The following is a 27,319-nucleotide window of genomic DNA, read 5'->3' as shown; positions in this document are numbered from 1 at the left end:
GAAGAAGTTACTCCTCATCTCAGTCCTAAATGGCTTACCCCTTATCCTTAGACTATATCCCCTGGTTGTGGACTTCCCCAACATCGGGAACATTCTTCCTGCATCTATCCTGTTCAGTCCCATCAGAATTTTATATGTTTCTATGAGATCCCTTCTCATCCTTCTAAACTCCAGTGAATACAGGCCCAGTCGATCCAGTCACTCCTCATATATCAGTCCTGCCATCCCGGGAATCAGTCTTGTGAACCTTCGCTGCACTCCCTCAATAGCAAGAACATCCTTCCTCAGATTAGGAGACCAAAACTGAACACAATATTCCAGATGAGGCCTCACCAAGGCCCTGTACAATTACAGTAAGACTTCCCTGCTCCTATACTCAAATCCCCTAGCTATGAAGGCCAACATACCATTTGCCGCCTTCACGGCCTGCCGTACCATGCCAACTTTCAATGACTGATGTACCATGACACCCAGGTCTCGTTGCACCTCCCCTTTTCCTTATCTGCTGCCATTCAGATAATATTCTGCCTTCGTGTTTTTGCCACCAAAGTAGATAATCTCACATTTATCCACATTATACTGCATCTGCCATGCGTTTGCCCACTCACCTAACCTGTCCAAGTAACCCTGCAGCCTCTTAGCATCCTCCTCACAGCTCACACCGCCACCCAGCTTAGTGTCATCTGCACACTTGGAGATATTACACTCAATTCCTTCATCTAAATCATTAATATATATTGTAAATAGCCGGGGTCCCAGCACTGAGCCCTGCAGCACCCCACTAGTCACTGCCTACCATTCTGAAAAGGACCCATTCATCCCGACTCTCTGCTTCCTGTCTGCCAACCAGTTCTCTATCCACGTCAGTACATTACCCCCAATACCATGTGCTTTAATTTTGCACATCAATCTCTTGTGTGGGACCTTGTCAAAAGCCTTTTGCAAATCCAAATACACCACATCCACTGGTTCTCCCTTGTCCACTCTACCAGTTACTTCCTCAAAAAATTCCAGAAGATTTGTCAAGCATGATTTCCCTTTCATAAATCCATGCTGACTTGGACCGATCCTGTCACTGCTTTCCAAATGCGCTGCTATTTCACCTTTAATAATTGATTCCAACATTTTCCCCACTACCTATGTCAGGCTATAATTCCCCGTTTTCTCTCCCTCTTCTTTCTTAAAAACTGGTGTTACATTAGCTACCCTCCAGTCCATAGGAACTGATCCAGAGTCGATAGACTGTTGGAAAATGATCACCAATGCATCTACTATTTCTAGGGCCACTTCCTTAAGTACTCTGGGATGCAGACTATCAGGCACCAGGGATTTATCGGCCTTCAATTCCATCATTTTCCCAAACACAATTTCCTGCCTAATAAGGATTTCCTTCAGTTCCTCCTTCTCACTGGTCTCTCGGTCCCCTATTATTTCCGGAACGTTATTTGTGTCTTCCTTCGTGAAGACAGAACCAAAGTATTTGTTTAACTGGCCCGCCATTTCTTTGTTCCCCATTATAAATTCACCTGAATTTGACTGCAAGGGACGTTTGTCTTCACTAATCTTTTTCTTTTCACATATCTAAAGAAGCTTTTGCAGTCAGTTTTTATGTTCCCAGCAAGCTTCCTCTCATACTCTATTTTCCCCCTCCTAATTAAACCCTTTGTCCTCCTCTGCTGAATTATAAAATTCTCCCAGTCTTCAGGTTTGCTGCTTTTTCTGGCCAATTTATATGCTTCTTCCTTGGATTTAACACTATCCTTAATTTCCCTTGCTAGCCACGGATGTATAATTGTTGAAGTTCATCCATGTGATCTATAAATGGGATATCACATACTGTTTCTGGTATAATCTAGTGGCAAAAGAATAGATTACTTGTCCTGAGTCACACTGTATTCTATTTGTTGTACACATAAGGTGAGGTTTCAGGTGTGCTGATTATGGAAGCTGGCTTTTGTGGCGAACATGAGTAAAAAAATGTTGGGAGATGACCTGAAGTTTTATTCCACATCCATTTAATACCAATCAATGACTAATTAATTTTACCAGTGCACTAAACTATGTTTTTTTTATTTTAAAGTTTCAAGTTTATTTAATTATGAAATAGAGTAATCCTGTATTAATGACTTTCACATCTTGTTGGAGGAAAGCCAAAAAACACTCTCTGAAAATTTAAATCTGTTTTGATACTTTCGGTATGGTGGTTTAAACTGCTTTCTACAACTAACAATTATATAAAGGCAATGTTAAAAATAATCTACTGTGCTTAAAAGGAACAAAGAATAATGGCTCAAACAATGCACATGGTAACACACAGCTACATTAGACCAACAAAGCTAATACACTTCACCACTCAACAAATATTTTGCAATGTTCTATAAACAGACTGTAAAAGCTTGTTGACCAGATCAATGCTGCTTCATTATATTGGCCACAGTTCTAAACATTCATTTAATGAATTTATCCCATAATGGCAGCTCTTGAAAATGCATATACAGCTGCACATGTCAGTAAATAGTAAATAATGATTTTTAAATGGAATATATACATAGAACAAGCTTAGAAAGCTGGTAAGCATTATATGCAAAACAAGAAGTTCTATGAGTATTAGTGGAAGTACAATTTATACAAAAGTATAATATGCGGTGAGGCATGTTTTATTCAGGATTGCGGCTGCAAGAAATGGCATGAATTGCTGGGTGTGTTTAATGCTGGATTATAGCAATTTGAAACATGTCAAACACATGGCTAACGCCTCATGCTTCACTCATTCTTGCGTAAACCTGCATTGCCACCATCCATTATACCCTTGGTAACAACACAATTTTGCAAGTAAATATTGTAACACTAAGTAACCTTCGAATTCAAGTTGTTTAGGAAGGGGAAAATTCAATCTTGTGCATATAGTACTCCTGTCACTTTTGTAGACGGTCTGAAAGCTCTAAGATTAATTACAATGATAGAGACTTTCAAACATAAAATATAGTAGTTAACTTTGAGGAGATGTTGTAAAGTATATAGCAACATATGTATGATTGTCACATAATCATCAATTGTAACTGCGCATTTTTTCTTTAATTTGAGAAGAGTGTTCTATGTGGTGAAAAATATCTAGTTTTATAATATGCCCTGGATTACATATTGCTCCTAAAGGCTAAAGGTTAAGAAAGTATGACAGTTCACTCAAACAATGGGCTGGAAATTGCCCTTCACCCCGATTGGGGGTGGTACATTCCGGGATTGGGACTTCCTGCGCCCGGCCCGGAGGTCTCGCCCCCGATGCGGAATTAGGTCATGCGCCCCTTAAAGGAAGCAGAGCACTGTTTCCAGCGTTCTGCTTCCTTTGAGGGGCGCTCCCGGGGCAGCAGCGCCGCACCGCACGGAGGCTCCACGTAGCGCTCGTGGTACAATGCCCCTCCCCTTAATTAAAGGGGAGGACCGCCATGCACTCTGCAGGCCTTTTAGTGGCCACTATGGAGTGCCAGGCTACAAAATGGTGGCCCAGTCGACGCGAGGCCCGTCATTGTCAGGCCGATGCAAGAGTCGGCTGACAAATAAAAAAGGTGCCCCGCGACGCTACTCACGAAGCAATTTCCCCTGCGGGGTGCAAAGTGATCAGCGCACATCATCGCCAGTTGAGCGCTGTTCGGGACAGCGCCCTCCAACCCTTCAGGGTAATTTCCCCGCCACTCTCCCCCGGGCAGAAATGCCATTGCTCCCCCAATATGCTTTACTGTCTGAGCCACAGTACATGCATAATCATGAAATAAAACGTGATTATTTCACTCACAAGTTAACATATATAGTTAATCTACTGCTATTTATGTATAACTGTTCGTTAAATATTGTGATCTATAAAATAAGAGTTTGATCTATCAGGCTTACTTGTGCGCACCATCTTAGTGTTTTTAACTTGGGGAAAATTGTGTTCCAAACTGCACTGTGGAAATAATGCTGGAAAATCCAAAGGTGCTTTCATAAGCATATTGAGAGTGCATTCAATGGAAAAATTGGCAGAGCATCTGAAAGGTGATGGTAAACGATACATGAAGTACAAACTGTCACTAAATATGTCTGTTAAAGGGGCACCATCTTCACAAAAAAAGCCTTTGACAAACGTTTTTTGTTTACAAATGTACAATGTGGTGATGTCACATCGATATGTATTTTCAAGTCATCTCCGCATTCAGTCATTGTGACAAACAGCTCTTCTCCCTTCTCAATATAGAAAGATTTTCATGAAGACAATGGCTACATACCTAATGATTAATGGAAACAACTAAAGTGTCAGTTATGCCGTGTTTTGTGTGCACACACATGTGTTGAACAGTTTAAATAATTGTTGATAGATTTGCCATTGCAGTGCTGTCAGCAAAATGTGTAGGATTGGCAACCGGGGACATGAGTTTCAGCACCATGAAACTTGTCTAACATCCAGTCTCAAGGACTCATCTAATTGTTCTTGAACAGAACCAAGGGAGGATTCAAATAATTTCAGTCAATAAGTTTGTCTAATAAAGAAAGGACTGTAAATAAATTAAAATATCACTAAGAAACAGCAATGATTTGGTTATAATTTATGTATGTATTTCCATTTTATAAATTTTTAACTCTAGAAGTTAAGTTAACATTGATCTAATTTTTCTTTGATCTGTTTACTTTTTTCAATATGATACAATAGTAAGCAATTATTTTTTAAAGTTTCTCCTCGGTAATAGTGAGCACCATCATTTTGCCTGCAATTAGGGTAAACATTTTCCCTCTCTATTGCACTTCTATTGTTAAATTACTTTAATTAATCATATTTTCTTGGTCCTGATTTGGAGAAGTCTGTGACAGGATATAATTGTAACAAGAGCAGAGGAAAGGATTTCCATGAATTAGGATTAAGAGGAGCAATATATGGATGTTGCTAGTTATGGGGGTGGGGGGTGGGGACCGGGAGGCTAGAAAGCAGGGCACATTGAGCTTGACTAAAAAAGCTTTTGATGAAAACAGAAGGTTAAAAAAATTAAAGTTTAGAGAATAAGGGGGTGAAATTGGCCTTGGGCAGTAGCGCAAAATGGACGACAGTGAATCGGCAGCCTGTTTTACACCCCTCCCAATCTTCTTTTCCATTTTCACCCCAAAGGCACCTGTGTCAGTGGAATATATAAATGTACACAGACAGGTCTGTGTGGCATTGTTATTTTCTCTGGATAAATTGACCACTTTTATTAAGGTACAATATGTGTTTTACATAACTTACATGTTTTGAAATGTGGAATGGACAACTTAAATGAGCTACTCCAAAGTCCTGGAGTAGAATTTTGTCTTCCCCACCTGGATGATAACCTGATTTCAATGGAATGAAAATTGTGCGGGTTCTATAAAGGGCTCCACCAGATTACCTCCTGGGTGGTAAGGAGAAAAATCTACCCTGTATGCCCATATTTTAATGTATATTTTCAATGCTATGGAAAGAATTGTTTTATGGGTGATATTGGTACTGGCCAGTTGTCCAGTGGATTTGTCTGCCTCTGCCTAATATTACATTTTCCAACTGGTGACAATGAAGGTGGCAGTACGTTAGAACCATAGAGCTATTGAAGTTTCCAGTACAGAAGAAGGATATTCAGCCCATCATGTTTGTGCTGGCTCTTTGCTAGAGCAATTCAAAACTAATTCAACTGTTCTGCATTCTCTGCATAACCTTGTAGCGTTCTCTGCTTCAAATGTTTATCTTTCATAAGATACAATTGTCTGTGCTTCAACTACCCATGTTTACTGCCTTTTTGGGCATATTGTAGCTATTGGGTTAGGGTGGAGGCAATTGCTACCTTGTTCCAATGTTCCTATTTTAATACTGGTATTGTGATAATGCTAATTAAAAGCAACATTTAAAGCGCTAACTGATAATTTTTTTAAGTGGTCTTTTCTTGGAGTCATGTGCTCAGCACAACAGGGGGTCTCCAGCCATGTGAATATTTGAAGATCAGGACCTCAAACCTGACACCAAGCTTATGGTCTACAGAGCACTAGTAATACCCATCCTCCTATATGCTTCAGAAACATGGACCATGTACAGCAGGCACCTCAAAGCACTGAAGAAGTACTACCAAAGCTGTCTCTGCAAGATCCCGCAAATCCATTGGCTGGATAGGAGTACCCACGCTCGATCAACTCCGATGGATGGGCTACATCGTCCGCATGCCCGATACTAGACTCCCAAAACAAGCGCTCTACTCGGAGCTGCAACATGGCAAGCGAGCCCCAGGTGGGCAGAGGAAACACTTCAAGGACACTCTCAAAGCCTCCTTGAAAAAGTGCAACATCCCCACCGACACCTGGAATCCCTGACCCAAGACCGCCCAAAGTGGAGGAGAAGCATCCGGGAAGGTGCCGAACACCTCGAGTCTCTTTGCCAGGAGCAAGTGGAAGCCAAGCGCAAGTGGGAGGAGCGCACGACAACCCAAGCACCCCACCCACCCATCCTTTCAATTACCATCTACCCCACCTGTGACAGAGACTGTAGGTACCGCATTGGACTCATCAGTTACCTGAGAACTCATATTAATGTGGAAGTAAGTCATCCTCGACTCCGAGGGACTGCCCAAGAAGAAGAAGAATTCACTACACCCTGTACTTCACTGCAATTAGGATATATCTTCCTTTCCAGTCACCTGGTAATATTACACAACAACAACAATCACAACAACTTGTATTTATATAGCGCCTTTAACTTAGTAAAACTATCCAAGGCGCTTCACAGGAGTGTTATAAGACAAAAAAAATAATTTGACACCGAGCCAGATAAGAAGCAATTACAGTAGATGACCAAAAGCTTGGTCAAAGAAGTAGATTTTAAGGAGCGTCTTGAAGGAGGCAAGAGAGGCGGAGAGGTTTAGGGAAGGTGTTCCAGAGCTTAGGGCCTAAGCAGCTAAAGGCACAGCCACTGATGGTTGAGCAGTTATAATCAGGGGGGCTCAAGAGGGTAGAATTTGAGGAACGCAGATATCTTGGGGGCGGGGATGGGGGGGGCGTGTTGTGAGGCTGAAGGAGATTACAGAGAGAGGGGCGAGGCCATGGAGGGATTTGTAAACAAGGATGAGATTTTTGAAATTGAGGCATTGCTTAACCAGGAGCTAATGTAGGTCAGCGAGTACAGGGGTGCGAGTTAGGACACGGGCTGCCGAATTTTGAATGACCTCAAGTTTACCTAGGGTAGAATGTGGGAGGCCAGCCAGGAGTGTGTTGGAGTCGTCAACTCTAGAGATAACAAAGGATGAGGATTGCAGCAGCAGATGAACTGAGGCAGGGGCGGAGATGGACACTGTTACAGAGGTGGAAATAGGTGGTTTTAGTTATGCCATGGATATGTGGCCGGCAGCTCATTTCAGGGTTTACACATTTTAGATGTAAAAGTACCAAAATACTGATAGGCCCAAATTTCAATATCTGGATATGTCCATTATTCCTAACATTAGAAGATTTAACTGGTTGTTAGTTATATATATTTAATTGACAAAAATACATGGACTATATAATTGTTTATGTTTATATAGTTCATATAGCATTTCTGGGGGAAATGGTAAAGTTACTAATTATCATTCTGATCTTACCTTATCATATCTTAACCAGAATTTAAACCTGGCAGTCTGCTGAGGCCAATCTTCCCTGCTTCACAAGAGCACATTCTTCCATTTTCCAAGTTTAAGAAAAAACATAAGCAGCACAAAAAGAAAAAATAATAGTTGATATGAGAAGCATTAACTCCTGAAGTTTTAGATATAATGACAAAAAGATATAAATCTATGAGGATGAATTTTTACAATGGAAAATTTAAATTTCTACATTGAAGACCAAAGAAGGTGCTTAAAATAAACAGGATCATTGATAATATAGATTCTAAATATCTGTTGAAGTATCATTTAAGCAGAGTAAGTCTTGATTTAAAAGTACACATGTCCTCAAGTAATCGGCCCCTACAATATTAATTTATTTAATCTTCTTAAAACATGCATTAATATCCCCCAGACATTTTTTCAAAATTATCTGATTTACCATATAATTTATGTTTGTTGAAGGAGTTCACTGCCATTTGAAAGCAAAATCTTGTGACTCCCTCACGTGCTATATAACAGCAAAGCGTTAGTCAAGCAGTTATTAGGGTGTGAGGGAGTTAAGAAAATGTGCTTTGAACAGCAGAGAACTCCCTCAACAAATTTTTATAACATTTGTGTAAATTGCTGCTGTGTTTAAAGGGAACTCCCTTTCTCCCAGTCCATTAATACACAACTCTCAAAATCATCCCATCACTACCAGATAAGTTTCAATTTAAAAACAAACTTGTAGACACTGAATGAAGATATTGCTAAGTGGCAAAACATGCAGTAAGTGTCACTTTGTTGTGGCTTCAGATTTGGGCACAAGTTTTTGCTGATTTTGATGTGCTTTTCCCACCCGAAAGCATTGCTCCTTATTGTTCAGCTAGTGGTGTTATGGTTTTCCCGTATCATTTTAAAGTGGCAGTGGCTTATGTAGAAGGTAGCATCATTGGCTGTGTAATTATTTTTCCAGTGGTTCTTCGGTTTTATTTTACTTTTTCAAAAAGAATTGTGTCCTGTGGCTAACCCACTGTAAAACCAATTCAGAATTCTTACCCCTTCCAAATCTTTAAAAATACTTTGCATGTACACTGTGCAATGAATATGAAAGATCATTAGTGATATGCTTTGAAAATGTGCTTGCTTTATTATTTTCTTGTAAGAGCCATCAACATCATGTGTCACATTTTCCATTCCGATTATCGTTTTAGTTAATGTTCAATAAGAAGTGTAACCTGGACTGTTTGTTCATAAACACATCTGGTTCAGCAGTTGTTTACTGTAGCTATAGCGGCTGTCAGCTTTTGTGTATCTACTTGCCTATTTGCTTTATTTGTATCCTGTACATTCTCATCTACACCTGGCAAGTAGTGGAAAATGAAGCTTCTGTTGTGTTCAGGGGTGTCCACCTTTTGTTGTGTAAATGTTTAAAAAATATTTCCATTTATGAATACAATTTGTGGATTTAATCCGTAGTTATGTGGCAGAATTATAGTATGCATTCATGCAAATAATATTACTTGTTTCTGATATTATTGGCTTAATAATCAGAATTAGTGGAGCATATTATCATTTATGTATTTTGGGTGTGAACTCGCAGAAGGATTATGAAATCTAGAATTGCTTGTGTGTGTGGTTCAGATGGCAGTGCACTTTTTTAAAAAAAAAGAAAAGGCAAAGTGGAGCTTGTTTTTGTGTTTGCAATGGTATGTGATAACTCAAGTTTCAAGGCCTTTGGGGAAAAAAATGTGACCTCAAGAGTCAGTAGACTGTAGGTGCTAGATCTTCAGGTTGTAGTTTGTGAGGCCATTGTGGCTATTTATTTACTGTAAGGATTTCAACTGATCTTAGCAGGACATCTCTTTGCTGTCCTCAAAGTACAGTACAGTTATGCAGTGAAAATGATAAAACATTTATTACAGGAGAGAAGGTAATATGCATAATTTATGCTGTTTTTAGCACAATCATTAGTGATATTTTTGATAGATTTTATTTCCAGCTTTCATATCTAATACATGCCTGGAAAATTAATTTTATATCTTTCATTTATTTGCCTATGTTAAAATTGAGTTTTAAGTCATCTTCAAGTGAACAGTTTGATTGCTGCTCATGCATGGGCTTAATTACTTCCGACGAAGGACAGTATTAAATGTTTTAAATGTCACAAAAATAAATGAATATCAGCGAGTAGATTTAAAACTAGGCAATATCTGTGATGTTTTCAGCAAGGGCTTTTTTTCTTTAAATGCCTTTGAGGCAAAAAAAAATTTAGTCACCCAAAAAGGAAGCCCATTGCACTATTTATCACAGGCTGATACTGTATGATTTGTAACTCCCTTACAAAATTTTAATTTAGTATGATTAGCTGTGCATCATTAAACAACAGTCTTTCATAAAGAATGCTGTAAAATACTGACAGAATCAAGATACTGAATATTTTAAATAAGCTACAGTCATTCACGGTTGTCGAAGCTGGATAATACTGTATGAAATACAGTGTATGAATTTGTGCTTTCAATTTGAGGTGTTTTTAGATGGCAAGACTAAAACATGACAATTATTGCGTATATTCTATTTTTATCATGCAGTGTCCCTCAATTTGAGGTATCTTGCAGTTCAGAAAAATGTGATATAGGTATGTTTAATAAATTTAGTAATGCTGTATCATTATATATGTTTAAAAAAAACAGCTAGGTAATTCTTTAAGACATTTATTTGTTAGAAGACTGTACCACGCTTTTCTCTTCTGTTCTGGGACTGCCTCTGTAATTGGCAGAATGGGACCATCTTGATAATGGAAGTGTAAAGGTGTAACGAGAGTGTTAATTGATGCTTCTTAATCACTTTTAGGTATTAAGTCATGATGCAAGAATCCGCGACAGAGACAATAAGCAACAGTTCAATGAATCAAAATGGAATGAGCACTCTAAGCAGCCAATTAGATGCTGGCAGCAGAGATGGAAGATCAAGTGGTGACACCAGTGGTGAAGTAAGCACAGTAGAACTGCTGCATCTGCAACAACAGCAGGTAAGTTTTGTTTTCCTTAAGACCTCCTTATTTCATATTTCATCACATTTTTCTCATTACCTAGTGCAAAAGCTTTTTTTTCTAGGATTATACGATATATTCTGAACGCTTTCAGTGATTATAATCTTTAGTATTGAAAACAAATTTCACCTTCATTATTTTCCACTATGCAGGCATTCTTGTGCCTGAGTGTAGTAGCATTGTATTTTAATGATATGATATAATAATCCATTTTTGTTGATAAATATCTACCTACTAATTTGAAATAAAGTAATGCTAATCAGCTTTATTATTTATAAGTCTTCAGTTTTTGTCTTGGGCACTTGAGATGTAATATGTTATTTTCCACCAGAGGGCCACATTATTTGATTTCTCACCTACTTGCAACATAAACTGAACGTGTTTGTTATGAAGTGATGAGACACTGGACTAGAGAACGTTGGCTTGCAAAATAATTTTAAATTAAAGAATGGGTTCGATTTTAACCCTGGTTGGGGGGGTGCGGGTGAATGTGAACTGCACTTGCTACAGCCTAAGTTTCAGGCCCAGGGTATTTTAACTCTCTGGCATCATTTAGATGCCGCCGGTCCACTTCCCGCTCATTCTGGGCAGGAAGAGGACGTAGAGCAGCTGCCAACAGGGAACGATCAGGCTGCCAAGGACCTCCTTGCAAGTAAGTGATGGGGATGGAGTTTCAAGAGAGTCTCTGGGGAAGGAGGGAGGGGAGTCCAGGGCAGAGTAGGCCGCGACTTTCCTCGTAGGTCCTGGAGGAGCACTTCTGCTCCTACTGGTCCCACAAAAGAAATTCTTATGCTTAATCTTTCACAGTCTCTTCTGTTTGCAGAACAGCTTTTGACCTGTTAAACCCTGGCAGGAAGGCCATTGCGGCCTCCCTGCTCAGGGCTCTAATGAAAATACAATTGTGGTCCTGTTGACATAATAGGACCCCAATTTTCATAAATTCATGAGGCCCCTGCCTGCTTTAGGCAGGTGCTTTATCCACTTGCAGAATACTGCAGGTTAAAATCGGAAATCGCAGGAAGGGTTGAGTTCCAAGTGAGTAAGTAATCTGCACGTTTTTAACTGCCCGGTTTCCACTGGGTAGGTAGGGTTAAAATCGACACCAGCATGCATGTTCCATGACAGTTCTTTTTAAAATCCTATAGTTTAACCCATTTTTGTAAACTAAATAAAGAAACTATTCAAAGTAAACAATTCCAGACACTAAAATATTTAAGTCTTAAGCTATTTATACACACAATAGTACTGTATTACAACATTTGTATTACCTTCATTAAATTCTTCTAAAAGTATAATTTAATGGAAAATACAAAAAACATTGCAATTAAAGCAGCATGAAGCAACATATACAAAGTATTTTTGTTTGCAATATTGTTGGTTCTAGATCCAGAATAAACAATAAATGATGCTCATTTACTCTGTGGGTTATACAAGAGTGAAACAGCAGCAAATTATTGGCGTTTGATTCCTATGAAGAAATGGCAAACTCAAAATGTTGCTTTCCTTCATTAAGATATACAAAGCTATTATTTGGAACAGATAAGTATGCGTGGAGCATATATAACTAAACAAATGACAGTCCCGTTCGGTTCAAAAGAAAAATATAGAACTTAGATGTTTATTTATATCGTAGAGAGTCCCACCATTATAATACAGTTTTGATTGGATAAACACATGCATAGTTCAAACCTACCCAATGTTCTATTTTTATGCACTATGATTATGTAGAGATCATGATGAAAACATTATGTATTTTGGCAAATTGTTCATAGCATTTATCAGGTTTTAATTGACTATAATTTGAAATTTAGTTGTGACTAACATTTATAATAGATCAGATGAAGTTAGCTTAGTTTAGACTTAGTGGAATATTTTGGAAATTTTAGCTGTTACTTTTGCCACATAATTTTTCTGTGGTGATCATCAATTATTGCTATAAAGATTTTGATTCAATCTGCAAACTGATAGAAACATTTTATATTATATTATATTATTTCTACCTGTTAAGTTGACTAATTGAAGTATAAAGGTTTTGTAAATTGTTTCTCCAACATTCCAAGAGCATGATGCAAAAAGCAGTGTTTGTCTATCATTTATTCCATAATGAGGTATCACTAATATTGATCACATGAATTCCTGTGTTGTCCTTTACCATATTTTTGACATGATAATGCCTTTCATTTAAAAATACTTGCTCATTATTCCAGTTCTGGTCACTGTACGTGTAAAAAGGCATGTGGCATTGAAAAGGATTTGTTTATAGAAGAGACAATAAAAATGACACTTCCTGAGAAGAAAGCTATGATTCAATTTGTCAGACTGTGTGTTTCTGTGAAAAGAGATCTAGGGGCATGGCTCACAGCTAAGGTGAGGAAATTTACTTAAGACTAACTAGTTTATATTTAGACTTGTTAACATACAGAAAAGACTGCCTCCTACTGAATATGGACAGGTCGTTGATTTGACAGTAGAGGAATACTACCTTGACACAAAAGCAAGAAAAAGATAAAAAATGTTATGTGTACATTCTGAATGTAAAGGTGACACGATAATTGGGTGAGGTAGATGGCTAACTGACCTTTTTTGACTTCTACAATTTGATGAACTAGTTGGTTTTGGAGAAAAAAAAGTGTCTAGTGTATAAACCTGATAGGGCGATCGCAGTCCCTAATTTCAAGCTATTTAATCTATTAATGTAATTACAACCATTCCAGAGAATTAGACAATCTTTAATTCAAATCAGAAATCGTTCGTATTTGGTTACAATCTAGAAGAGTGAAAAAGAAGAGCATCCACTCATATGAAAGGTTAGTACTATTGAAAAAAGAAGTACATTTGTGTCACTTGAAGATAATTTGGCATATGATGTGAAGGTATTAGCCTTAATGCCTGAAAGAAAACTGTCAGTAAGTAATGGGAAAATCTCTATTTCAAGGAAAACAATGAAACCTTTACTTAATGCACTTTCCTTGTTTCATCTCTTAAGCGTTTCAAAATGCCACTTTGTCAGCAGATTTATGTAGCTTTCCTGGAGGTTGGGGAGATGCACGGCTATAACATGAAACACAGTCTGTTTTGATGAGCTTGCACATGCGTGTTACCTGAATTAGTTGTTGTAAAATATTTACAGAACAGCCTGGAATCACTTTGAACCAAAGTATTTGTGATCACATGTGAATAGTGATCGCGACCTTGAGAAAATAATATAAAGGACCCTGGTTATCAGTTTAGACAGCTGGGTTAAAAAGCAAAAAACGAAAAGTATCTTCTTTTTAATGCCCTTCACATGGCACCTACACCCACCACTTGAGGATTATTCAACATCCTGACAAGACCACTCTGCTTTGCATTGTTCAGACATATGAAGAAACCTGTGTCTGGTTTACCTCAGCCTGAAAATTCTTTTAATCTCATTTCTCATGCTCTGCTCCTTGTAAGCTGCAAATAATATAATTGTATATTTGTGAAATTTAAGGGTGGTTAGGAGCCAATACCAGAACCGTAAACCATTAAATGTGGCAACAAAAAAATTCACAAATAGTTCACATTCCACAATATAGTCACACACATTGCTTACTGGGAAAGGAGCTTGCCTTTTCTTTTCAGCTCAGTTTATAAAGTTGTAGACAGGTTTTTTCTTCAAAATGTACATTTTATGGTATTTAGAATTTTCTTTCCTATCGCTTAAAATAAACTGGCTTATTTGCGAAAATGAATTTCTTTTTCAACCAAACTAATAGGAAAGCCAACAAATATAAATGAACATACTAAACATCGGATAAGATAAAATCAACAGGCAAATCAGGCCTGTCCAGTTGGTTGTGATTCCTTATGCCTCATGCCATGTAGTTGCCTGGGAGAAGCGAAAAACCAGATTAAAAACCCAGGGCCAATTAGGCGATCAATACTAACCTAGGAGGCCACATTATTTGGTACCTACTTCTTGTATGATGCGATTACTGCCCCAGCAAGGAGCTGGTCCATTTCCCTCTTGAAGATATACAGCACGAGCCGACAACTTTGTATTTGTGGAGCCAGGAGGTACATCCTTTCTTCTCCCAGCCCCACAAAAAGAAATAAAAGCTTACCTGCTGAGCTCCTTTCTGGCTGGAACAGCTGATACTGGGGGGAGCATGCACGGCGCATGCTCTGCAGTGCTGTTCTAAAATGGCAATTGGGGTCCTATGTATAGGACCTATTGCATATCCAAAGGTCCCATCACGTGGGTACTCCAGCCACTCAGTGGTAGGCCCCTGGAAAGATGGGAATGGCTACATTGTCAGCAGGAACAGGCAGGAAGTAGTTCTGCACCATTTTTGAGGTGCCTGCACCCTGTTTCCGCTGGGTGGGAGGCATCAAAATCTTCTCCAACGGATGAAAACTTTCATATTTTAACCTGCAACCTTATAGTCCCAAAATGTTCTTGACAGCCAATAGCAAGTTAGAGCAGTAGTCCTTCTAGAGCCACATGATAGGACGTGGTGTTACAGCCTCATTTAAAAATTGGCTTTTTGCAACATATCTGGTGAGCTGCTGAAATGGATGCATGACTTTGTACAAGTAGGCAAACATCAGATCATTATAAATGGATATTTGTTATCTTTGTGCAACATCTACATTGAGATCAACCTGGGAATTATGCTTGCTCCCTTTTTGTTTTGCATCTTCATTAATGACCTGATGGATATCATCAAAAGTGATATTGTTCTTTTTCCTGATGATACCACCCTCTAGAGAATAGTTTAGTTCTCATCTGAAATCAAGTAGCATCTGAATCACTGCAGTTGGATGGACAGAATTAGACAGTGGGTAGATAAATGGTGTGTATCTTCAGCGCTGACAAGATCCAAGTAATAGCTCTATCAAGAAAGATTGACCATAATGTTGCCTATCCATCTATACTCTATAGGATAGCGACCTCTCTTCAGTTATAAAAATTCACCTGCTTGAAATTGCAATTACACTGGATCTAGACGAGAAAAACAAGCAGTGAAGGTAGCTGGAAAAAGTAGAATTACAGTTTTAATCATAAGCCCTGCTTGTCACAGTTGGCAACCTGAATAGTCCAGTGACCCCATATAAGTCAGATGATAGAATATTGTAGCCCAGTTTGTCAAGCTGGAAAAAAATCCATCTTTTCACTTGAAGGCAATAAATTCAGACCGTGGACTTGGTGAATATGGTCTATTCCATGCCAGTCAACTGTCTCCAGTGCTGAAGAAATGTGGGTAGGCCATCAGTCTTTTGTAGAATTATGTCTGAAGCCACACCACAAAATTGCTTGTGTTTAAGGCAAACCTCCATGTTTACACCAGGGACGCAGAAGCTGTGTCATGTGCACATCAATATTCTTGCCCAGAATTTCTACACGGTAAGTTACTGTGCACCACTTTTATGTCAGTGGAAAATAGTTGCACCTGCTGATTGAATGTAGAGGTATTTACTCGAGAATTTCCTGGGTCAGCTCATTGGCATATCCGTTGGAGTAGTGATTGGTGTAAAACTCACGTAAGATTGGAACAATATGCTGGGGTGCATGGAAATTGGAGTGCAGCTTTTAAAAAGCCAGTTGAAGATTTCAGCAATAGGCTGGGCAGGTAAGTAAGGGGAACTGCTTTGCTCACTCTGACTATCAACTAGCTTGACTGCTTGTTTAATCAATGTTCTTGTGCCACTTTTCAAGAATGCATAACACAGGAGCAATTGGCACAGGCAGAACCAGGGCATAGCACAGAGCCAAATAAGAAAATGCCACAATTTCTTAGACATAGGCCTGTAAATCCTTCTGAGTGAATAGTGCAAAGAAGGAACAGAGTGCTGAGTATCTGTGATGAGAAACCTGCCAAAAATGTAACCCATGCCATGTGGAGGGAGGTGGCACCAGGACTGTGTCAATTAGTTTACCTCCAGGATTGCAGATCATTGCTACACAATGATCAGAGCAGGCAAATTAACAAACTGGTCACTCTCACTTTTCTTCCTTGGGCACCCTGTGCACCAACACTTCACCCTCAAAGTAAGTTATACAATTAACCTTTCACAATGCACTCTAATTAAGAAAGGGACACTAAATCAAGATCTTACATATTGCTACAAACTTCGCTAACAGCAATTACTGGCTTGCACAGCTCTAAAATGTTTTCCTCTACTTCAACAGAATGATATAATGACATCTCTTACTTCAGTTCTCCCATGACAGAAGGCACCAACTCCTTAATTGTTAGCCTTCACCTAATTTACCTAATCTTGTTGCAGGAAAAAACGATGCACAATGTTCATGAGATGTAGGCCAGAGAAGAGGGAACTCTGCTCTTGCCATGGGAGATGGTGAGGTTGGGACATATTTTGAGCACCAGATTAATGGATGAACACAAACACTTTTGCCATGGTGTTCCTGTAAAGCACCTTACAGCCATAAGCTTCCATCCCCTTGTTTTCTTTCCAGTCCCAAAAAGGTAATGTTCACCCATTCTTAGTAGGTACCCATCTTTCCTGCAGATCCACTAAAGCAATAGAAGGCTAAAAAGGAGGAGGAGGATTTTGAGGAGGAGCAGTAAGGCATATATTTTTTCCTCGTCAAATACTATGATGAAGAGGAGGTGGAAATGGTTAATGAGGGCCAGGTCACACTGCAATCCCTGGAGCATGATCTTGCGATATGTTGTCCTGCTCCAACCCTCTCAATGTTACACACTGCAAACTTTCAGCTTGGTGTTAGTGAGGATGTGGCACTTGGCAATTCACAGAGCATAAGGGAACCAGAGGAGTTTGGAGTGGAAAGTGGAGTGTGTCAGGAGAAGGCTGTCTATTGCTTTGGAGTCATGGACACAGAACTCATGGGTACTCACCTGAAAAGTAGGATGTTTGAGGAACATCATATCTATGTGTAGTCTTTGGGGTCAATCTCTGATGATGTGCATCAACTGACAGGTGTGATTCGAGTCAATGGGGCAGAGATTGGTTATGGCCCATTTTCAGCACCAATGATGTGCTGACTGTGTGCACTCCAATTGGGAAGCTTAAGGCTGGCCCAGAATTGGACCTCGAACTTATAAGAACATAAGAACATAAGAAATAGGAACAGGAGTAGGCCATACAGCCTCTCGAGCCTGCTCCGCCATTCAATGCGATCATGGCTGATCCGATCATGGACTCAGATCCACCTGCCTGCCCGCTCCCCATAACCCCTTATTCCCTTATCTTTTAAGAAACTGTCTATTTCTGTCATAAATTTATTCAATGTCCCAGCTTCCACAGCTCTCTGAGGCAGTGAGTTCCACAGATCCACAACCCTCTGAGAGAAGAAATTTCTCCCCATCTCAGTTTTAAATGTGCGGCCCCTTATTCTCAGACTTTGCCCTCGAGTTCTAGTCTTCCCTATCAATGGAAACATCCTCTCTGCATCCACCCCTCATAAGTCCCCTCGTAATCTTATACGTTTCGATAAGATCACCTCTCATTCTTCTGAATTCCAATGAGTAGAGGCCCAAACCTACTCAACCTTTCCTCATAAGATAATCCCCTCATCTCCGGAATCAACCTTGTGAATCTTCTTTGAACTGCCTCCAAAGCAAGTATATCCTTTCGTAAGTATGGAAGCCAAAACTATACACAGTATTCCAGGTGTGGCCTCACCAATACCATGCACAACTGTACAAGACTTCCCTGCTTTTATACTCCATCTCCTTTGCGATAAAGGCCAAGATTCCATTGGCCTTCCTGATCACTTGCTGTACCTGCATATTAACCTTTTGTGTTTCTTGCACACGTACCCCCAGGTCCCACTGTACTGCAGCATTTTGCAATCTCTCTTCATTTAAATAATAACCTGCTCTTTAATTTTTTCCTGCCAAAGTGCATGACCTCACACTTTCCAATATTATACTCCATCTACCAAATTTTTGCCCACTCACTTAGCCTGTCTATGTCCTTTTGTAGATTTTTTGTGTCCTCCTCATACATTGCTTTTCTTCCCATCTTTGTATCGTCAGCAAACTTGGCTACGTTACACTCGGTCCCTTCTTCCAAGTCGTTAATATAGATTGTAAATAGATGGGATCCCAGCACTGATCCCTGCGGCACACCACTAGTTACTGATTGCCAACCCGAGAATGAACCATTTATCCCAACTCTCTGTTTTCTGTTTGTTAGCCAATCATCTATCCATGCTAATATATTACCCCCAACCCTGTGAACTTTTATCTTGTGCAGTAACCTTTTATGTGGCATCTTGTCAGATGCCTTCTGGAAGTCCTAATACACCACATCCACTGGTTCCCCTTTATCCACCCTGCTCGTGACATCCTCAAAGAATTACTGCAAATTTGTCAAACATGACTTCTCCTTCATAAATCCATGCTGACTCTGACTGAATTTTGCTTTTCCAAATGTCCTGCTACTGCTTCTTTAATAATGGACTCCAACATTTTCCCAACCACAGATGTTAGGCTAACTAGTCTATAGTTTCCTGCTTTTTGTCTGCCTCCTTTTTTAAATAGGGGCGTTACATTTGCAGTTTTCCAATCTGCTGGGACCTCTCCAGAATCCAGGGAATTTTGGTAAATTACAACCAATGCAGCCACAATCTCTGCTTCATTATCATTATTTTATAAAGATGTATATTGGGCCTTTTGCCTTTCTGGCAGCAGCCCCAAGTTAGGTTCTGGGAGGGGGGACAGAGGGGAGGAGAGATCATGGCAATTCCACCCCCTCTGAGTGCGAAGTTCCGATGTGATTTCCATCAGTGTATCATCTGTAAACAATTAAAGATTTGTTGGTTATTTCTTCATGAAGACTGTGCCCCTTTAATACAAAGAGGATACAGTACCAAAACCCGTGCAATATGATTTATGTCTTTTAAGTGTGCTGACCTGACAGGACCTGAACTGTGGTGGTCAGCAGCAAAGTGGGATTATAAATCATATCCCAATAGTTTTTTTTTATTGCATTCTTTTTATACCATATGTTAAGAATATATCTGCTAACGAGGTTTAAAAAAAGATCGTTTAATGGTACAGTATATTTCATTGTGGTTTTGTTCCAGTGTGGACAGAGGCAACATAAACACTAAATATTATGTTCTGTGGTGTGGTGGGGGTTTAGAATTTTCATATTTCAAGCAAATTTTCAAAACAAAATTAAATCCACTAATTAAATCTGATGTGATGTTATGTATGAATATTACATTTATTTTGTGGAAATTATATAATTCAGTATTGTACAAATTTAGATACCATCAAGGAGAGCCCTATGCAATGTTTCAGGTGCTTGGCCCCTGCTGACGAGTACATGAAAGAACTGTTTGGATTTTACTACGTCTCTGTCGGAGACTGTGGCACACCTGTACCTGAGGGAACTTCACCTAGATCTGAATTGGCTGATGGCAGCAGATACCTAAGAAACAGCTTGGAGAGTGTAATAGTTTAAAAACCTGCTTCCTACACTCCGTTTGGGTTCCCGCCAGAACCATTCAGTTTCAGACCTCATTGCAGAATTGATTTAGACATGGATGCAAGAACTGAATGGCAGAGTAAAGTTGAGAGCAGCTGCTCTTGACATCAAGCAGTGCTCAACTGAGTATGCCACCAAGGAGCCCTGGCAAAGCTAAAGTCAATGGGGGTCAAAGAGAAACCTGTCCAGGAAGATGGTTGTGGTTGATGGAGGCCGATCATCACAGCCTGAGGACATAATTGCAGGAGTTCAATTACCTGCCCAATTTTCATCCCATTGATTTCTTTGCTAACTGTTTCCATGTCATGACAACGAGATGAAACTACATGGGCCTGTGTTACAATCTTCAAAGATTCAGTTACAAATATGCTGAAAAGGATTTTGGACACTATAATTTTGGTTTCAGAAACCATTTAGAAATGTTATGGAATTGTAGCATTAATTCACTGAAAATTATCTGCTTTACATCTTTTCCTTCTGTTTAATTATGAAGGAGTTGTTGAACATTAGGGTGATATTAGTATATTAAAAACAGAAAATAGTGCCCATTTTCAAAAAGAACGACAAAACAGATGCAGGCAACTACAGCACATTAGTTTTGTTTCAGTACCATAACAAATAATGGAATTGATAATTAGGAGACTGAGATTAGCTGTACAACAATAACTTAGTAAACAGCATCCTACGGGCTCTGATGTTTCTCATGTGATGAGCCCGTAGGGTGCTGGGCAGGAGGCCTTACCTACGTTGGGTATATTGAGACAGTCGTTCGTACCTGGATTTAGGATAGAAATATAATTTCTGATCAATCTCCTTAAGGTAGATTTTCAACTTGCTTCCTGAATGTAAAACAAGTTTTTCTGGTCGGTCGCCCATTATTGAAACTACCCAGTTTTCATTTCCATTCATTTCAAGTTGTCTATGCCCTTGGGCTCAATTTTCCTGGGGCATTTGCGCGTTTTTTTGACACGCGCCATTTTTTCTGGTGTATTTTTTTTTTAAGTTTCCCCCTGTGATCTGCGCCGGCGTAACTGAGTTAGTTATGATTTTTCTAGGTGAGTTTTTTGATGTCCCTCCTGCCTGCGCCGGTTTTCATAATTTTTGGTAGTTTGGCCAAAAATGTTTCCTCCTAGGTCAGCGAATCTGACCACTCCCGAAAAACTTTCTAGTGAGTTAGCAGAAAGCAGCGCACATTGATAAATTTTGGAGGGAGTCAAGAACACTCTAAAAATCAATAATAAAGTTCACCTTTTTTTACCCGTCAACGTAGTAAATGGAGGTTTTTTGGATTTCAGCAGTTTTCATTTTTTTTCTTACTTACACGCCACCACCGAACGTCTTCAAGCAGGGCTGGAGGGTCGTAGCTTTGGCCAGCAGAATCGGCTCTGTGCCCGGACACAGGGGCTCGGGGTTCGGCTGAAAAACAAGCCGGGGGGTGGGGGGTGTGGGGAGAGGGAGTTGTTGACAGATTGGAAGCCTTCTGCACTGAGCCTGGGGAGCAAGGTGCCGATCGGAAGGCTTCTGAAGACTGTAATCAGTTTGGGGGGGTGGGGGGAGCGGGGGGAGAGAGAGAAGGGGAGAAGTCACAAAACTGTAATTAGTTGGGGGTCGGAGGGGGGGTGGGGTTGGGGGAGGAGAAGTCACAAGACCTTGGTGTGGTCCATCCAAACAGTCCTTGGGGAGAGAGAACAAAGAACCTGTCCTGCCTGCCTTCCTGCTGTTTTGAGTTTCCTGCAAAGGTAAAATTTAACTATGGGGGCAATACTGATAATGCCTTACCTTGTGCGAGCCTTCTGCATGATGGTGCTTCGTAGGAGACAATTGATTCGACATCATCACATGAGGAACATCAGAGCCCGTAGGGTGCAGGGCAGGAGGCCTTACCCACGTCAGGTATATCGAGACAGGCGTTCATACCTGAACGTGAGTGATGCAGACTGTGTCAGAAGGCTGCATTTCTGCAAGGAAGTTGTAACTGAGATCTGTGAGTTGTTGAAAATAGACCTGCAACCTAGAAGCGTCAGGAGGACTGTTTTGTCAGTTGAAGTGAAGGTTACAGTTGCACTTTCATTCTATGCCTCTGGATCGTTTCAAGCTTCAACTGGGGATGTGTGCGCCATTCGGCAGGTGACAGCTGCACTATATACCCTGAGGAATGACTACATAAAGTTCCCCATGGCCGCCCAGGCAATGCGTGACAGAGCTGTTGGCTTCTCCAGGATTGCTGGCTTCCCAAAGGTACAGGGCTACATGGATTGTACCCACATTGTCTTGCGAGCACCTTTGGAGGTTTCCAAGATGTACAGAAACAGAAAAGACTTCCACTCCATTAATGTATAGCTTGTGTGTGACGACATGCATTGCATCATGTCAGTCGATGTAAGATACCTTGGGAGCACCAATTATGTGTTCATCCTACGCGAGAGCGTTATATCTGCCATGTTTCAGCAGCAGCCATGAAGGGCAGAGCTGGCCACTAGGAGACAAAGGGTATGGCCTTGCTAACTGGCTCATGATGTCCCTACACGTAACCCAACGGAAGCTGGCCGGGAATACAACAGGTCGCACATTGCAATGCGCAGCATAATAGCGAGAGCCATTGGCATCTTGAAACAGCGTTTTGGATGCCTGGACCATTCCGGAGACTAATCGCTATACTCCCCTGAGATTGTCATTCAGTTCACTGTTGTGTGCTGCATGCTGCATAACTTAGCCATCATGAGGCAGCAGCAGCTGGTAGGAGAAGACCCATCTGTGTTGAGAGTGGCTGATGATAATGATGAGGAAGATGCAGATGACGAGCAGGAGGACGAGGAAGCCATGTAAGTACCGAAGCACGACGGCGGAGGAGGACGGGCTGTTGTGCCCCTTTAACGATTGCTCGAGCCTTGCGCTAGCAGCTCATCCATGAACGCTTTGTTGCCTGAAGGCTCAGCGGCAACTCTTCCACATGGACATATTTACTGTTTGGACCTGTTCAGTAATGTTGTGTTGTGTTAATGGAACAAATAATGGAAATAATTCGTGTTTACTTCAAAAGTTGTGTTAATAATGGAAATGATTCAGATTTAATGTAAAATATATTTTATTCAAAAGTTTAACAAATAGTTCTTTGTAGTTAACTTAACTTTAATAAAATTATTCTTGTATCCAACTTTAAAATTTTCAGTTACGATCACTTAAAAACTTTAAGATCACTTACTAACGTTTAAACTTTTAAATTTACATCTCTTACAAAATTCTTTTAATTTGAGAACAGCAGTTACAACAGTAACAATAATAACAACAACAGTAGCAGCAGCAATGGAAGGCTGCACCCATCTCTCCTCCACCTTATTCTAAGACCGCCCACTGCGCTTGTTCTTGGTGAGTGCACCACTCCTGCCCGCAGGCGGTGGCGCAGTGTTTCTGGGTTGGGACCAAGCTTATTCTTTCTAAGATCTTGGGTAGTGCGCATCTATTGTGGCGGGAGGGGGGTGGTGGGGGGGCAGGCGGTAATGTGGAGGGGCCCAGGTGGCAATGTGGAAGGCCCGGCTTGGGGCTGTTCAGAGGCTGGTATGGGAATTGAAGTGGGTGCGGGAGCAGCTAACTCCAACATGCCATCCCTCATGAGCCCTGACAGTGTTTCAACGACCTGCAACATTCCCTTCCTCATGTTGAGCAAAACTGTCTCAACTACCTGTGACATTCCCTCCTTCATGTTCAGTGATAGTGTTTGCACCATCTCTGACATTCCCTCCCTGATGTTCACTGACAGCGCATCACTTACCTGTGACATTCCCTCCATTATGGTCATTGACATTGTTCCCATTTCTCGTGAGATTGCTGTTACTTCTCCCGACAGTCCCGCTTATCTCGTCACCCACAGCCTTGGACATTTGGAAACCATGAAATGTCCCACCAGCACTCAAACCACTAGTCACGGAAGGGGCTGTCACCGCAATGAATGGCACTTCCCAAAGTCAGTAAAACTGACTTCATCCAGCTCCACCCGCTCCCCTTCACCCTCATGTTCTTGGTCTGGAGGGTTGGATTCGAAGATGTTATCCTGTTCAGGCTGGTCCTCATCTGAATTTTCTTCTACATGGTCAGGGTCAGCCTCAAGTTCTGTAAAATATAACAGAACACAGACAAATGGTTAGCAGCAGAGGAGGGGGCAGGGTGGGTGGCATGAGTAGGCTCACACAACACAGGCCAGGCAGCAGGCTGACTTGAAGGACCACGATTAATGATAGCACAGCTGACGGAGACATCCCCAGGAACCAAAGCATAGCTAGCCCACGCAGTACTTAACATTTAGCAAAGCCACCCTCTCCCTCGAGTTTGGGCCCAGCTTGTGCAGTCGTGGTTGCTTTTCTCCAGGCAAGACCCATCAAAGCAGTGACCCTCTCTTCCAAGGGTGTTAGTGGCTACAGATTTGCCGGGCCTCCTCCTGTTTGGGTACTTTCTCGTTTGTTGTGTGCCACTCTCCTCTGCAAAGATGAAAACATAACTTTTTAGAGAGGGTGTCTTTCTGCTGGGTGGGACATATACAGCTGGTCACATTTACACTTGCAATTGCATTGAATAAATGAAAATATTACTTACACTAACTACTTGACCAAGGCCCTGCCACTTCCTTTTACACTGGCCTCCAGATCTCATGTTGGTCACCGTTGCGCAGTAATCTTCTGCAACTTAGCTCCAGCGTTTCTTAATTTCTTTGGATGGAACTTTTATGTGACCTCTGCTGATGTCCAGCTCCTGCCATCTGTTCTCAATTATAGTAACCAGTGCCTCCACTTCATCCTGCAATAAATTCTTGGTTCTTGCACTGCGTTGCATCTTGTACTGCTGCAGCTGCGATTTTTCCAATGCTCTCACACAGTACTCCTTATCACATACACAACGGGCTCTTTGAAAATGGCTGATTGCCAACTCGGAGCTGTACTGCGCATGTGCGTCCATTGCAACGACGTCAAAAACTTTACTTTTTTTGTCGCGCAGAAGGTGTGGCATCATTTTTTTCGGCCCAGTCCACCCCCTGAGACGACTGGATACGCTGCGTGGTGCCACATTCAAATTATACATCGGGGAAACTTTGGCAAAATATTTACGGTGCATTTCTGGCCTAGAAAAAGGGGCAGAACTCTAGCAGTATACCAGAAAACGGGCTTGGGCAAAATTGAGCCCCTTGTCTTGTTGAGGAAGTGACATTCCAAGTTGACTCTGGGAAGCCCTATATCTGGACTTCCAAAAGTATTTGATGGAGGTTCTCATGAAAGTCCGCTAGTTGAGTTCAACACATGACTGTTTTTAACTCACATCAACAACTTGGATTCAGAAAGCCATTGCAAATTGATGCAGTAATCAACATAGTGGCCCAGAAATCCCCGTCGGCTGCTTCCCGCGGGCAATCGAGGGAAAAAGTTTTAAAAAAAGATGCGCACCTACCTGTTCCTTCTGCGCCCACGCAAGTTCCCGGTGCTGAGGCCTCCACTGACTGCGTCGGAGCACATGCACAGGGCTGGAGCTGCAGTCACATGGCTCTGGGAAACCAATCCAGGTAAAGTATGTTCTCATTCATAATAATGGGAACTCCGTAAGTTGGAGTTCCCATCATTATGAATGAGAACCCTCCCCCCCACAACACACAAAACTCTAATAAAAAATAGAAAAAATACATCACATATTTTTATTAATTTAATTTAAAGTTATTTGTGTATTATAAAAAAATATATCTTTCCGATTTTTAAAAAGTTTATTAATGATGGTTTAAAATAAACTTAACATAGTGGGGAGGGTTTTTAACAATAAAATGTATTTTAAAATGTTTGTGTATTTTAAAACTCTTACGCCTGTAAAAGTAGGCTATGCACCTGCTTTTATTGGGCGCAAGAGTTTTCAGGACATCCGCTGGGCAAGATATGGATAAATACCAGAATCTTGCCCATGTGAATGTCCTAGTTGCCGAGATGCGTTGGAGCTGTGCTTGACAGATCGGAAAAGCCGGTTTTCAGCGCATGCGCGTTGTACGCTGAAAACCGTCCTTTGTGTTGCCTTCTCGGGTCCGTACACACTCCGTTCGGATCAGTGAGGCAGGAATTTCTAGACCATTAAATAGAATGCTGACCTATGCACTCAAAATGGGAGACTATGGGGGAGAAATTAGATCTCATTAACCAATTTCAGAGATCAACGTCTTGTGCACGAAGGACGCCTCAAAGACATCCGACACAATATTGGGTCGGGCGTCTTTGGCGATTGCCTAAAACAGGTGTTGGGCCCCATACATTTGTAAATTAAGGTCATAACACTTGTTTTAGGTCCCCTCTGTTAAATTTGACATTGCAGAATTAACAGGAGCCAGACTTTCTCTGCTCGGCATTCTTTAGCATTCACTGAAGACAAGGTAAGGTTTTAAAATAATTGTTGGTGTGGAGCCAGGAGGAGGAGGGGTGCTTAGAATCATAGAATCATTACAGCAAAGAAGGAGGCCATTCAGCCCGTCGAGCTCGTGCCAGCTCTTTGCAAGAGCACTTCAGGGTCACAGTCTAAGAATAAGGGGTAAGGCATTTAGGACCGAGATGAGGAGAAACTTCCTCACTCAGAGAGTAGTTAACCTGTGAAATTCTCTACCGCAGAAAGTTGTTGAGGCCAGTTTGTTAGATATATTCAAAAGGGAGTTAGATATGGCCCTTACGGCTAAAGGGATCAAGGGGTATGGAGGGAAAGCAGGCAAGGGGTACTGAGGTTGAATGATCAGCCATGATATTATTGAATGGTGGTGCAGGCTCGAAGGGCCGAAAGGCCTACTCCTGCACCTAATTTCTATGTTTCTATGTTTCAGCTAGTCCCACTCCCCTGCCCTTTCTCCGTAGCCCTGCAATTTATTTTCTTCCGTTTTGAAAGCAATGATTGAATCTGCCTCCACCATCCTTTTAGGCAGTGCATTCCAGATCATAACCAATCGCCACGTAAAAAAGTTTTTCCTCATGTCGCCTTTGGACTTTCTGCCAATCATCTTAAATCTGTGCCTCTGGTTCTTGAGCTTTCTGCCAATGGGAACAGTTTCTCTCTACCTACTCTGTCTAGACCCCTCATGATTTTAAACACCTCTATTAAATCTCTTCTCCTCCTTCTCTGCTCCAAGGAGAACAACCCCAATCTCTCCAGTCTATCCACATAACTGAAGTCCCTCATCCCTGGAATCATACTCGGAAATCTTTTCTGCACCCCCACAAAGCCTTCACAT

General features: G+C 41.0%; 1 protein-coding gene across 13 annotated transcripts in view; it reads left to right on the top strand.

The window, feature by feature from the left end:
- Window positions 1-27,319, top strand: part of foxp2 (forkhead box P2) — a 906,820-nt gene that overhangs the window by 520,717 nt on the left and 358,784 nt on the right. For all 13 annotated transcript variants that reach the window (XM_070900364.1, XM_070900362.1, XM_070900365.1 and 10 more), the window contains one exon: window positions 10,437-10,614. In XM_070900364.1, coding sequence (XP_070756465.1) covers window positions 10,447-10,614 — 168 coding nt within the window. In that variant the 5' untranslated portion in view covers window positions 10,437-10,446. The remainder of the gene's footprint in view (window positions 1-10,436; window positions 10,615-27,319) is intronic.

The sequence above is a fragment of the Pristiophorus japonicus genome, chromosome 15, assembly GCF_044704955.1.
Source record: "Pristiophorus japonicus isolate sPriJap1 chromosome 15, sPriJap1.hap1, whole genome shotgun sequence".
NCBI lineage: Eukaryota > Metazoa > Chordata > Chondrichthyes > Pristiophoridae > Pristiophorus > Pristiophorus japonicus.
The sequence above is the reverse complement of the archived record's forward strand: the minus strand, read 5'-3'. Positions and strand labels throughout refer to the sequence as shown.